Source organism: Silurus meridionalis, chromosome 12 (genome assembly GCF_014805685.1).
Source record: "Silurus meridionalis isolate SWU-2019-XX chromosome 12, ASM1480568v1, whole genome shotgun sequence".
Classification (NCBI taxonomy): domain Eukaryota; kingdom Metazoa; phylum Chordata; class Actinopteri; order Siluriformes; family Siluridae; genus Silurus; species Silurus meridionalis.
In genome coordinates this window covers 1891988-1906022 of record NC_060895.1, presented here as the reverse complement: position 1 = coordinate 1906022, position 14035 = coordinate 1891988, and the positions used below count along the sequence as shown (strand labels likewise).

Below are 14035 nucleotides of genomic sequence, written 5' to 3'. Positions count from 1 at the left end.
ATTCTGTGCTGAGAAATGTCTTTCATTGAACCTTTGTGGAAGGAGTCTCCAGTCTCAGTGCTCCGTAAGCGTCAGCTTCACCGCAGGCTTTTACAAACCACTGGAGACTCCTTCCATCAGACTGCTTGTGTTTAGGATAGAGGAGTTTATGCTCTGTGTGTTTTTTGTTCTAACTTCTAAGTAAGAGAAAGAAAAAAGTTCCAAGACGGAATTAAGTACATTTTAAGGAACATGGACCTCCAACAACATCTTCTACAACATTGTGTTCTTTATAATGTATAATTCTTTATAGTTTATCATTTTTATTATAATACCCTGATGTATGTTTTTTTTTTCTCTTCACCCGGTTACAGATACACTTCAGTAATCAGTTCACCTCACGCAAATCAATGCTGCAGAATCTCAGCCTTAATATTTCTCTCTCAGGATGAAGGCTGTCTTGTGGAAAAGGCCGCTGGGACTGGCTGCAGGAGCGTACAGATAAATCATCTCCTCCTGAGACACTCACTAAGACCTGCTGCTTGAGAGGGAAAAAAAAAAAGTCATAAGGCTCCATTACATGGCTTCTTCCTCCATCTAGTGTTCGCTTCATAAAAACCTCAACCTCATCAGATCATTTACTCCACACTGGGAAAGTGACTCATATTCATGCAAAATTATACTAATTCTACTACACTATTCTATACTATACTATACTATACTATACTATACTATACTACACTATACTAAATAATTAAATTATACTATTCTATACTATTCTATACTAAATAATTGAATTATACTATACTATACTGTACTATACTAAATAATTAAATTATACTATACTATACTATTCTATACTAAATAATTGAATTATACTATACTACACTATACTGTACTATACTAAATAATTAAATTATACTATAATATACTATTCTATACTATTCTATACTAAACTATACTAAATAATTGAATTATACTATACTATACTATACTATACTAAATAATTAAATTATACTATACTATACTATTCTATACTAAATAATTAAATTATACTATACTATACTATTCTATACTATTCTAAATTAAATTAAATTATACTATACTATTCTATACTATTCTATACTAAATAATTGAATTATACTATACTATACTATACTACTATACTAAATAATTAAATTATACTATACTATACTGTACTATACTAAATAATTAAATTATACTATAATATACTATTCTATACTATTCTGTACTATACTATACTAAATAATTGAATTATACTATACTATACTATACTAAATAATTGAATTATACTATACCATACTATTCTATACTATACTAAATAATTAAATTATACTATACTATACCGTACTGTACTCTAATATACAACACGATTATATTATAATATACTACACTAAATATTACTATACTACACTATATTAAATGATACTATACTGTACTATACTATACTACACTATATTGTATTACACAATACTACACTAAATGATACTATGCTATACTATAACACACTATATAAATATATACTATTTTAAACTACACTACATTATACTATATTATGCTATACTACACAAAATATTACTATACTGTACAACACTATACTAAATTATACTATACTGTACTGTACTAAATTATTAATTTATACTTTATTATACCGTACTGTACTCTAATATACTACACGATTAAATTATACTATACTGTACTAGATGAAATAATTAAATTATACTATACTACTCTATACTATACTGTACTATACTACACGATTAGATAATACTATACTATACTGTACTATACTCACTATACTATACTACACTAAATATTACTATACTACACTATATTAAATTATACTATACCACACTAAATATTACTATACTATACCACTAAATATTACTATACTACACTATATTAAATTATACTAAACTACATTATATTGTATTAAACTATACTATACTAAATGATACTATGCTATACTATAACATACTATATTAAATTATACTATTCTAAACTACACTACACTATATTATACTATACTACACTAAATATTACTATACTACACTATATTAAATGATACTATACTGTACTATACTATACTACACTATATTGTATTACACAATACTACACAAAATGATACTATGCTATACTATAACATACTATATATATATACTATTTTAAACTACACTACATTATACTATATTATGCTATACTACACAAAATATTACTATACTGTACAACACTATACTAAATTATACTATACTGTACTGTACTAAATTATTAATTTATACTTTATTATACCGTACTGTACTCTAATATACTACACGATTAAATTATACTATACTGTACTAGATGAAATAATTAAATTATACTATACTACTCTATACTATACTGTACTATACTACACGATTAGATAATACTATACTATACTGTACTATACTCACTATACTATACTACACTAAATATTACTATACTACACTATATTAAATTATACTATACCACACTAAATATTACTATACTACACTATATGAAATTATACTAAACTACATTATATTGTATTAAACTATACTATACTAAATGATACTATGCTATACTATAACATACTATATTAAATTATACTATTCTAAACTACACTACACTATATTATACTATACTACACTAAATATTACTATACTATACTGTGCAACACTACACTAAATGATACTATGCTATACTATAACATACTATATTAAATTATACTATACTGTACAACACTATACTAAATGATACTATACTACACTATATTAAATTATACTATATATTGTATTATACTATACTATACTATACTATACTATACTATGATGTACTGTACAATTTTATGCAAACGTTTATGCAGGTGTGGAGAAATGCTGTAAAGTAAGAATGCTTTCAAAAATAGAGTCAGGGTCAGAGTCAGGTGCTAATGATCATCAGTTTGATTTGTAGGTTGAAACAGAGTCATTAAGTAAAATAGAAACAGCTGTGTAGGAAATTCAAACTGGGTGAGGAACAGCCAAAAAACTGTTACTAAGGTGAGGGTGTGGAAGACATGTTGCATGTCACAGGTCCTACACCATGGCAAGACTGAGCACAGCAACAAGACAAAAGGTAGTTTTACTGCATCAGCAAGGTCTCTACCAGGCCAAGATTTCAAAGCAGACTGGAGATTCAAGATGTGCTCTTCAGGCTCTTTTGAATGTTCAGGCACTATTGAGGAGCATAGATGTAGTGGTTGAAAGATACATCATTCTTACCTTCCTTCAACATCAGATGTCCAGCAGTGCCATCAACAAAGAACTGGCGAAAACCAGTGGGACCCAGATACACCATTTCACTGTCTGGAGAAGCCTGACTTTTTTGGAAGAGATGCAGGCAAAAAGCCAAACCTCCAACATGGAAACAAGGCTAAGCAACTCAAATATGCACAAAAACAGGAACTGGGGGCAGACAAATGGCAGCAGGGGCTCTGGACTGACGAGTCAAAACCTGAAATCTTTGTAGCAGGCAAGATGTTTCACATCATAATGAATGTCTGCAGGCACAAGTGAAGAATGGTGGAGTTTTCCTGCAAGTTCAGGGCTGCATTTCAGTAAAGGTTTTATGTAAACATTTCTGAGTTTGAGATGTTCAGAAGAATAAGGAGTCCTGAAAGTAATGGCCTTCATAAAACCCTGCTCTCAAGATCATCGAGTCTGTCTGGGATTACATGAAGAGCCTGAAGGATTTGAGGAGCCAACATCCACCAAAGATCTGAGGTTAGTTCTGCAAGATGTTTTCAACAACCCACCTGCTGGGTTCCTTTAAAAAATGAGGTGTAGCTAGAAGATAGAATTGATGCGGTTTTGCAGGTAAAGGGTGCTCACACCAAATATTGATTTGATTTGGATTTTTTGTTCATTTTGTTTCCATTTTGTGAACTGATGACAAACTATAAACTATTCAAAGGTTTATTTTTTAAACGCATTCTTACTTTACAGCATTTTTTCACAAGCGCCTAAGAATATTGGACAGTACCGTGCTACAATGTACTACAATATAACATACAACGATATGCTGTACTGTACTATACTGAACTACACTATACTGTACTATACTACACTATACAGTACTACACTATACCGTACTGTACTATACTGAACTACACTATACTGTACTATACTACACTATACAGTACTACACTATACTGTACTGTACTATACTGAAACTACACTATACTGAACTGTACTATACTGTACTGTAATACACTATACAGTACTACACTATACCATACTACAAAATACTGTACTATACTGAACTACACTCTACTGTACTATACTATACTGAACTACATTACACTATACTGTACTACACTATACTATACAGTACTGTACTATACTGTACAACACTATACTGTACTACACTACTATACTATACTACACTATATGGTACTGTACTATACTGAACTACACTATACTGTACTATACTATACTGTACTACACTATACAGTACTACACTATACTATACTACACTATACCATACTGTACTATACTGAACTATACTGTACTATACTATACTGAACTACACTATACTGTACTACGCTATACAGCACTACACTATATTGTACTGTACTAAACTATACAATACTGTACTATATGGCACCACACTATACAGTACTATACTATAATGTACTACACTACAATATACTTTATTATACTACTCTATACTGTACTTTACTATACTACACTTAACTGTATTACACTATTCAGTACTATACTATACCGAACTACACTATACTATACAGTACTATACTACACTGTACTGTACTACACTATACTACACTATACTATACTATACTGTACTACACTATACAGTACTACACTATACTACACTATACTATACCGTACTACACTATACAGTACTATACTACACTGTACTGTACTACACTATACTACACTATACTATACAGTACTACACTATACTACACTATACTATACCGTACTACACTATACAGTACTACACTATACTGTACTGTACTATACTGAACTACACTATACTGTACTGTACTATACTGAACTACACTATACTGTACTATACTACACTATACAGTACTACACTATACAGTACTGTACTATACTGAAACTACACTATACTGTACTGTACTATACTGCACTGTAATACACTATACAGTACTACACTATACTATACTACAAAATGCTGTACTATACTGTACTGTACTACACTATACTATACTATACTGAACTACATTACATTACACTATACTTTACTACACTATACTATACTACACTATACTGTACTACACTATACTACACTATACCGTACTACACTATACTACACTATATGGTACTGTACTATACTGAACTACACTATACTGTACTATACTATACTGTACGGTATTACACTATACAGTACTACACTATACTATACTACACTATACCATACTGTACTATACTATACTGAACTACACTATACTGTACTACACTATACAGTACTACACTATACTGTACTGTACTACACTATACAGTACTGTACTATATGGCACCACACTATACAGTACTATACTATAATGTACTACACTACAATATACTTTATTATACTACTCTATACTGTACTTTACTATACTACACTTAACTGTATTACACTATTCAGTACTATACTATACTGTACTACACTATACAGTACTATACTACACTGTACTGTACTACACTATACTACACTATACTATACTACACTATACAGTACTACACTATACTACACTATACTATACCGCACTGTACTATACTGTACTATACTACACTGTACTATACTACACTGTACTGTACTACACTATACTATACAGTACTACACTATACTACATTTACTGTACTATAATACACTGTACAATATACATGTTAAGACAAAATAACATACTGCTGGTTTCAAATTTACAACCAAATTTAAAATCTTTTTTATTATTATTATTACTTATATTTGTATTTTGTCTCAGAAACCATAAAAGACTCCACACTTTTCCCAGGTACTGTATTTGGGATAACATTTAACTTACTAATAAGTGAAAAAATGAATATGGTTAATAATAATATCAGAGGTGGAAAGAATAATAAAATATTCTATTCAAGTAAAAGTTACTGTTAATTCAATTCAATTTTACTCAAGTACAGGTAGAATGAGCAGAAATAAAAATCGACTCAAGTAAAAGTCAAACGGAGCTCATTGTAAATTTACTTTTGACTTTTTTTTTTTTACAGGACAAGTGGATATAAACCTCAAACTAGTTGATTTTAATTGAAGAGACACACACACACACACACACACACACACACACACACACACACACACACACAAATGAAAGTGCAGCAACAACAACAAAATCCACTACAGTCCATGATTTAAGTGTCATGTGAGATATGCACATTTATAATATTGAAAGTAAATTTTCGATTCGAAGGCATTTCGCTTTCGGCTGGTCTGCATCGCTGCCATCCATCTCGTCCGTCTCCATCTTTCTTTCTTGTGAGTTTAGCGTTTGTTCTCCATCCATCAATCGATGCAGTAGTTTCCAGGGTGCGATTTATTAATTTTTTCCCTCTTGCATTATTTGTATTTATTTATTTTTACTCAGTAACCGGATATGATTTCAATTGTAGTGAACTGCAATCCCTTAAACAAAACATACTTAAGTATAAAATTACAGATTTAAAAAACTACTTTAAAAAGTAGAAATACACACAAAAGAAATCAACTACTCAATTACAGTAACTTCAATATCGTTTGTTGCTTTTTGCTTCTAAATAATATTCATAATATTAATAAAAAAAATCAATCGATAGTAATAATAATTCAAGTAGACTCTAAAAGAACCATTTGAAATGTTTGAGCTGTTAGTTTATTTGTACCTTTTTATAGGATAAAAAGAATTCACACCATAAGTCACACACCACCACAAACACACCAACAAAGCAACAAAACAACAAACGAAAGGAAAAAGTCAGCAGTTTCATGGCACCGGGGGTCAAATTCAAATGAGTTTATTTCGCTTCTGGACGTTTCAGCTGTACTTCTTACAGTACGTCGGATGTTTTTAAGAAATTGATTGCAACAACTTTTCCGAACAAAAACGAAGCAGTTACAAAATGCCATGAGGTGAGGGAGTAGAGTCCACAGATAGGAAGAGAAACCCAAAATAAAAGGAAGTGTCCAGGAAATCAGAGAGAGTGTGTGTGTGTGTGTGTGTGTGTCAGTGTGACACGAGGCGATGTGAAAAGGATGCTCGCTAGCTCGACCTAGTGGATCATATACACGCTGCTGTTGTTGTTTTTTTGCACGTCAGCATTCGCCGCTACTTTGGGACATGGAACGGTCACGCTTCAGAGTAGGAGGAAGTTTACTACGGAACGCGCGGAAATGATCCGGATTAAGCGACTCTCAGAGTATTATCGGGGGAGGGACAAAACCGTAGCCTAACTGGAATCGCTAGCCCTTCATGATTAGCTTAGCCTACTCTAAATCATAAACACACACACACACACACACACACACACACAGTTCTATCGCTCGATCCCGAATGCTAGAACTGTTCTAACGTTAATATTCGTAGCTAAAGTCGTGAATTAGTGCTTTAAAAAAACCTCGAGAAAATAAATAAAAATAACGTTGCTAAATTCATTACCATGTATAACAGACATGACATTTGTACTGCATTATGGGTAATGGGATAATGCACTCGGAGCTTGGAAACTACTCAGGAATTCTAGCATTTGGGACAGAGGCATGTTCATTTCAACATTTACCAAACAAAGGTGTCGAATCAGGTCAGCTCCTTATTGGCTGACGGTGCTGTCAATCACAACTTTTGAGAGGAAAGGGGTGGGACTTCAAGCCGAACAACGTTCAAGTTGAGGGAAATTTTGTAAGATTCCGATAACAGATTCGCAGGGTCGTGAGTACGACGCACAACACTTGTGTATTTAAGTGTTTAAAGAAACCGTTGCCTTGGTAACAAAAACACTGCGAAATGAGAGAGATAGAAATTCTACACAATAACTTCTTTTATTTATGTAATTTTTTTTTTAGTTTTTGGCAACAAGCGCAAAGATGTTCGCATTTTTTTCTTTCCCGGAAACTTTTTATAAAAAATAACAAAACCAAAAAAAAAACGAAAGTTCAATCGTTTACATTCGCACCCCCCCTCCCCCCGCCCAAATTATTATTATTTTTTTATTTTTATTGTTTTATAGCCTCCTAATTTATTTTTTATTATTACAGGGTGCTGCACCTTCTGAGATGCGACGCTAAAAGTTAATCCTCGATAGATCCGCTAGCCTATTTAAGAAACATGGATGGAATATATATTAATATTAATTTTTTTTATAATATATTTATATTTATATTTATATAAGGACAATGGATTCAAGTACATATATACAACGTTAATCGAAATCTTGAAAAAATAAAATCACAAAAGAAAGAAGAATTATTTTAGAGAATCAAATAATAATAATAATAATAATAATAATAATAAGCAATGCATTCATTGGTGTCGTACATTTCAGTCCAGAAAAAAGTCACACACAGGTTTAGCAGGTTGGTACATTTTTCAACAGATGGACACAAAGGTGTGAGAAAGTTTTCACACCCCAAGAGAGGAAAAAAACAAAAAAGGTTAAAAGGCTTTAATGATCAGGACGGTGAGATCTCGTTCAAGACGCGTCACGACAAAAGAAATTCAAATAATGAAAATGATAATCATCTCTCTGCACACGCCTTTGCTTTTCCCCCCCGATTCTGTTGTTCAAGTAGTGCAACAAGAGATTCCCTTTGAATCCGAACTCTTCCCTGTGGGAATTCTAGGACGTTTGGTATCAAACGATACCTCAGACGCCTAGCGTTGCTATCCGCTAATCTTGGCTCTTTTACACAGCAATTTCAATTTCATCCTCTTCATTTCCACAGCGGCTAGCTAAGCGCCCTTACTAGCTTGGGGTTTTTGCTAACAGGAAGTGAGGTATCACTACCACTACATTTACTGTCATTTAGGTCAACTTTAATTATTAGCATAATTCTTTTTGTACGCAAAAAGATTCCTGCCAGGTTTTTTTTGTTCACCGTTAGCTTACGGTTCATATTTTAGCGCTTTACAGACAGGCGTTCACGTGTACGTGTGTGCTAGCTAGTTAGGCCAAACTAAAGTTCGGATGCTTTTTTATAATAGTATTTAGCAAAGATTCAAAAAACGTTACATTCTTAGACAATGATGCTAAGTGCTAGTTGCTAAGTCACCTAGGTGTAGCTTCACTTCCTTTTTTTTTAACGCCGGACGTTCGTTCACGCATTCGACACGTCCCAGACGGGGAATTTGAATACGGATGATTTCAACTCGTGTGTTCATTTAGACGATTTGTTGATTTCTTTGTAGTTTGCGTTCCACAGCTGCGGCTGAAGTTTGAGAATGTGACAAAACGACGAGAAAACACGAGGAAATAATGACAGTTTTTCAAAGAAAGAACTTCTTCCTGATTTTTTTTTCAGGTTTGGGAATCTTTTATCTGCTATCTTTTTTTTTTAAATACAAATTTCAATACTGAAGCACACGACAAGCCCCTTCGGTTCTGTTCTGTTCAACTTTTCGTAATTGGAAGTGTACCTAGTTTTTGTGTGCAAGGAGGCACGATTTATACTGAATGGAAATGCAAACAGTCTGACGGAGTGAGAGAGGGAGAGAGAGAGAGAGAGAGAGAGAGAGAGAGAGAGAGAGAGAGAGAGAAAGGGGGGGGTTTGGGAGTTAGAGTGAGAAAAGGAATGAAGAAGAGAGGGATAAGGAGCGTGGTGGTGGTAAAGGAGTGCAGCGCTGAGCATTAACACTTGAGTAGAGGCAGGAGGAGGGGCAGGAGGAGAGGCAGGAGGAGGAGCCACACTGACTGACACACGGAGGCGGAGCCATTGATGTCTCTTCCGGTTCCAGGTCCTCAAACACAGAGAGAAAAGAGAAAAACAAAGAGAAGTGTGAGACCCTGAATGATGATAACTTTTTTCTTTCTTGTTTTCTCATGAACTTGAAGCATAAACAATCCCGAATATGTTTTATTTTTAAGATTGTCCAAAATCAAACCATTAGGCAGAAGCCCTTATCAGTTAAGGGTTAAGGGCCTTGCTCAAGGGCCCAGCATTCGCAGCATGGTGGTGGTGGGATTTGAACTCGACATTCTGATCAGAAGTCCAACATCAAAAAACTCCTACCATTAACACTCTTAACACCTCTGGGAACTCCACACATCTCCTGAGAGGATGCCAAGAGTGTGCAAAGCTTTCATCAAAGTTAAATGGCGATACTTTGGACGAAATGTAAAATATTCTGGGTTCTTTAACACATTTTTGTTGACTACAATACTTCCATACGTGTTCCTGCATCGTTTGGGTGTATTCACTGTTAATGTTGAAAAAAGAAAAACCACTGAAAGAGGTGTTCAAATTTATGAAAAAATGAGGACTTTGACACACCAAGCATCGGGGCAGTGTGCCATCTGCTGGACAAAGTGAGAAACGCATCCTGAGAACTTAACGGCATTTAATGCAAAAATAAAAAATAAACAAACAATAATAATAATAATAATAATAATAATAATAATAATAATAATAATAATAATAATAATCCCTAAGTCCCTTTTTTTAATTTCTGACTCTTGGAGATTTTGTCAAACTAAAATGCGACCCAGTAAAAATGTGTGAACCTGGTGACACCTGGTGATCAAGATGTGAACTGCACCCATGGAATATTGATTCAATGAATATCCAGGCATTTAAGTCGATCAATCAAGTGTGGGGAACAGATTGACTCACATAAAAAAAGGGTTCATTTTACAAGAATTGTCTTGGATGTGTGCACATGTGAAGTGTGTACTCACTGTAGAGAAACACACTAGCGTTGTGTATGCCCAGCCGGTTGGTGGCGACGCAGGTGTAGTTTCCGTAATCGTCGTCCGTGACGTTGGCGACAGTGAGCTCAGTGCGAGTGCCAGTGATTTGGATATTAATCCCCTGCATGTTCGACAGCCTGGAAAGAAAGAGTGATAGAGTGTGAGGGAGAGATAATGGAGGAAGAGGGGGATTTATCATGAAATAAACGAATACTACACTGCACAGAAGCACTTGTGAAGATCGTAGACAGGAAAATGCATGTAATTAAAAGCTTCATGTTTACAGATCGGAAGGACGGGAGCTGTTCATCAGCACTCAATGGAGTTTTAACGGTTCCTCTATGCTAAGCATGTGTGTGTGTTAAATCAGTGTATTCATTAGCATGTGTGGTTTCTCTGGTAAATGTATTTAGTCCACTGGGGAAAGATTTGTGATTACAGGATTAGTCCGCATGCAAACATACTACTGAGATTTATACTTTATAGGCAATTTGCTGACCATAAAATTTCCAGTGCTTCTTTAGGAACATCTCATTCCACATTTCTCGCATAATAACCTCTCCTTAATAACCAACAACTCTTCAGTCTGGGAAGATGTTCCTCTAGATTTTGTGGATATTTGTGAGATCTCCTTCAGCCCCAAGCATGTTAGTGAAGTCAGGCTCTGATGTTTATCTTCCACACATTTCCAGCCCATGGTTTGGGTCTCCTTGTTCAAGTTAAAGGAAAATGCAATTCATTGACCAGCAGAATCAGATTGTACATGCTAGGCACACTGACTAGCAGAATCAGATTGTACATGCTAGGCACACTAACTAGCAGAATCAGATTGTACATGCTAGGCACACTGACTAGCAGAATCAGATTGTACATGCTAGGCACACTAACTAGCAGGATCAGTTTGTACATGCTAGGCACACTGACTAGCAGGATAAGATTGTACATGCTAGGCACATTGACTAGCTGAATCAGGTTTTACATCTTTAGCACACGGAGTAGGGGATTTGTTTTTACATGCAAGGCACATGTACTAATGGGATTAGTTTAAACATCCTGAGCACACTGACTAGTGGGATTATTATTTATTTTTTTTACATGCTAGGCACACTGACTAGCGGGATTAGATTTGATATGCTAGCCACACTGAACAGTGGGGTTAGTTTTTGTAATTTTACAGCAATTCGATGGTATAATTAAAAATTATTTATCCACTTCTTTGCTCAGTAAACGTGTTGAATGATTTGTTATTTTCTAGCATTGTTAGCATTTCAGCGTTATTGACTAGCAGTATCAGTTCCTCTCCGCTAAGTGGCAGCGTCTCTGCGCTCGGCGTAAAAAGACGTAGATCCTACAAAGCTCGTACTTCTTGTCGTCTCGGTACCACTCGAACTCCGGTTTGGGCACGGCCGTCGCGTCGCACCGCAGAACCCCCGAGCGTCCCACCGGCGTCTCCGAGCTCTTAGCCATTTTAATAAAAGGTGGATCTAAAGGAAAGAAGAAGAAAAAAAAAAACAAAACAGAAAACAAACAATTTCATCTTCTACACAATACAAAACAAAATGCTACATTTCCCAAAGATAAGAGATGATGAAGAGCTGAGGGAAAGAGAGAAAGAGAGAGAGAGAGAGAGAGAGACTGCAGCGATTGCTGTAAAATATATTACACGACGTCACACCCTGAGAGATGGTAAATAAACACAGTGGCTTTGGCACGGTTATAGATTATGATCCTTGTGTTATATTACTTTATTTATCCTCCTCAGTGGTGAGGCTGGAAACTTTCCCAATAAACACTTCGTGGCTGCATTTTAAACAGAGTCATATTTTCAGTGTGAACACACACACACACACACACACACACACACACACTAGGGTTCTGTTGTCTCTCAGTATGACTCATTGTCAGAGCTGCTGAAAGGATTCCTAATATTACTAAATTCATCGTAATGACAGTCTTTTTTTTAATATAAAGCTTTCTAACGGCACACGTCATCACGAAGCGGCTTTAAAGAAATCCGGGTGACAAAAGTATTGGGACGCCTCGGCATAAGATTGGTGTGTGCTTTGGTATGTCTATATTTTATTTATTTTTATTTGCAGAGCACTTTTAACAATGCACATTGTTTCTAAGCAGCTTTAAAGAGAAAAACATTGTAGAAGTTTAGCGTCTGTAAGTTTGTTCCTTATAGTTATGTTTGTCCCTAATAATGAACAAGCCGGAGGTGACTGTGGTGAAGGAAAACCCCCTGAGATGTCATGAAAAAGAAACCTTGAGAGGAACCAGATTTAAGAGGGAACCCATCCTCATCTCATCACCAAGTGTCCATTTATTACAGCCAAACGACATCGTAGCAGACTGTTGATATTAATTCCAGTCCAAATCCATCCTCAAAGTAGTTGAGTTGCTCAGTAACTTCATGGACTTTTAAGCTGTTGATGTGGAACGATCCTCACACAGAGTGGTCTCCAAGTGATCTTTAAATATGCTCAATTTAGTCTACATTTCCTGTTTTTGTAACTTTCACTCTGTTTGTTGCGATTTGTGAGATTTAATTTGTCCTCGATGGTGTTAGTAAAGTCAGGTTCTGATGTAGTTGAGATGACTGGGCAATTCATCTTTGTGGCAGCGGGGGGCGTGGCAGAGCGCCGGTTTGTGAATTTGTGAGTGGTGGGGAAGCACAAAGAGAAGTGAGGTCTCTCGGAGAGACGTGCGAAAGAGAAAGTGAAGAAATTAAATAATGACTGTCACACTGGTCGCCGCCCCACTGTTCTTCCTTCACCACCTGACCGAGCCTATCGCTCTTCTACAATCCCAAAGGTGTTCAAGATGTTCCACTCCAACCAATGTAAAGCAGATCTTCCTAGAGTTGGCTTTGTGCACCGGGTTCATTGTCATGCTGGAACAGGTTTGGGTCTCCAATACAATATGATAGAACTACTTTATCTCTGTGTGTGAGTCAGAACAGCAGGATTCTAGATCTAATGTGCGGTTCTAGATCTAATTCAGTCAGTTTTCCTCGATGACAGCTGTAACTTGTCAGTTCTGGGAAGTGACCATGGTGCTGAAAAAGGTGATAATTGACAGCTAGGTGTGAGGCTTTACACCATTATAATACTCTT

At 35.2% G+C, this 14035-nt stretch overlaps 1 protein-coding gene across 2 annotated transcripts in view; it reads right to left on the bottom strand.

Annotated features, from left to right (window-relative positions):
* Window positions 1-7015: 7015 nt before the first annotated feature.
* The window catches only part of LOC124394186 (limbic system associated membrane protein), a 507895-nt gene continuing 500875 nt past the window's right edge, over window positions 7016-14035 (bottom strand). For both annotated transcript variants that reach the window (XM_046862315.1, XM_046862314.1), the window contains 3 exons: window positions 12280-12400; window positions 10905-11053; window positions 7016-9967 (listed from right to left, as the gene is read on the bottom strand). In XM_046862315.1, the coding sequence (XP_046718271.1) occupies window positions 9858-9967; window positions 10905-11053; window positions 12280-12400 (380 nt within the window). In that variant the 3' untranslated portion in view covers window positions 7016-9857. The remainder of the gene's footprint in view (window positions 9968-10904; window positions 11054-12279; window positions 12401-14035) is intronic.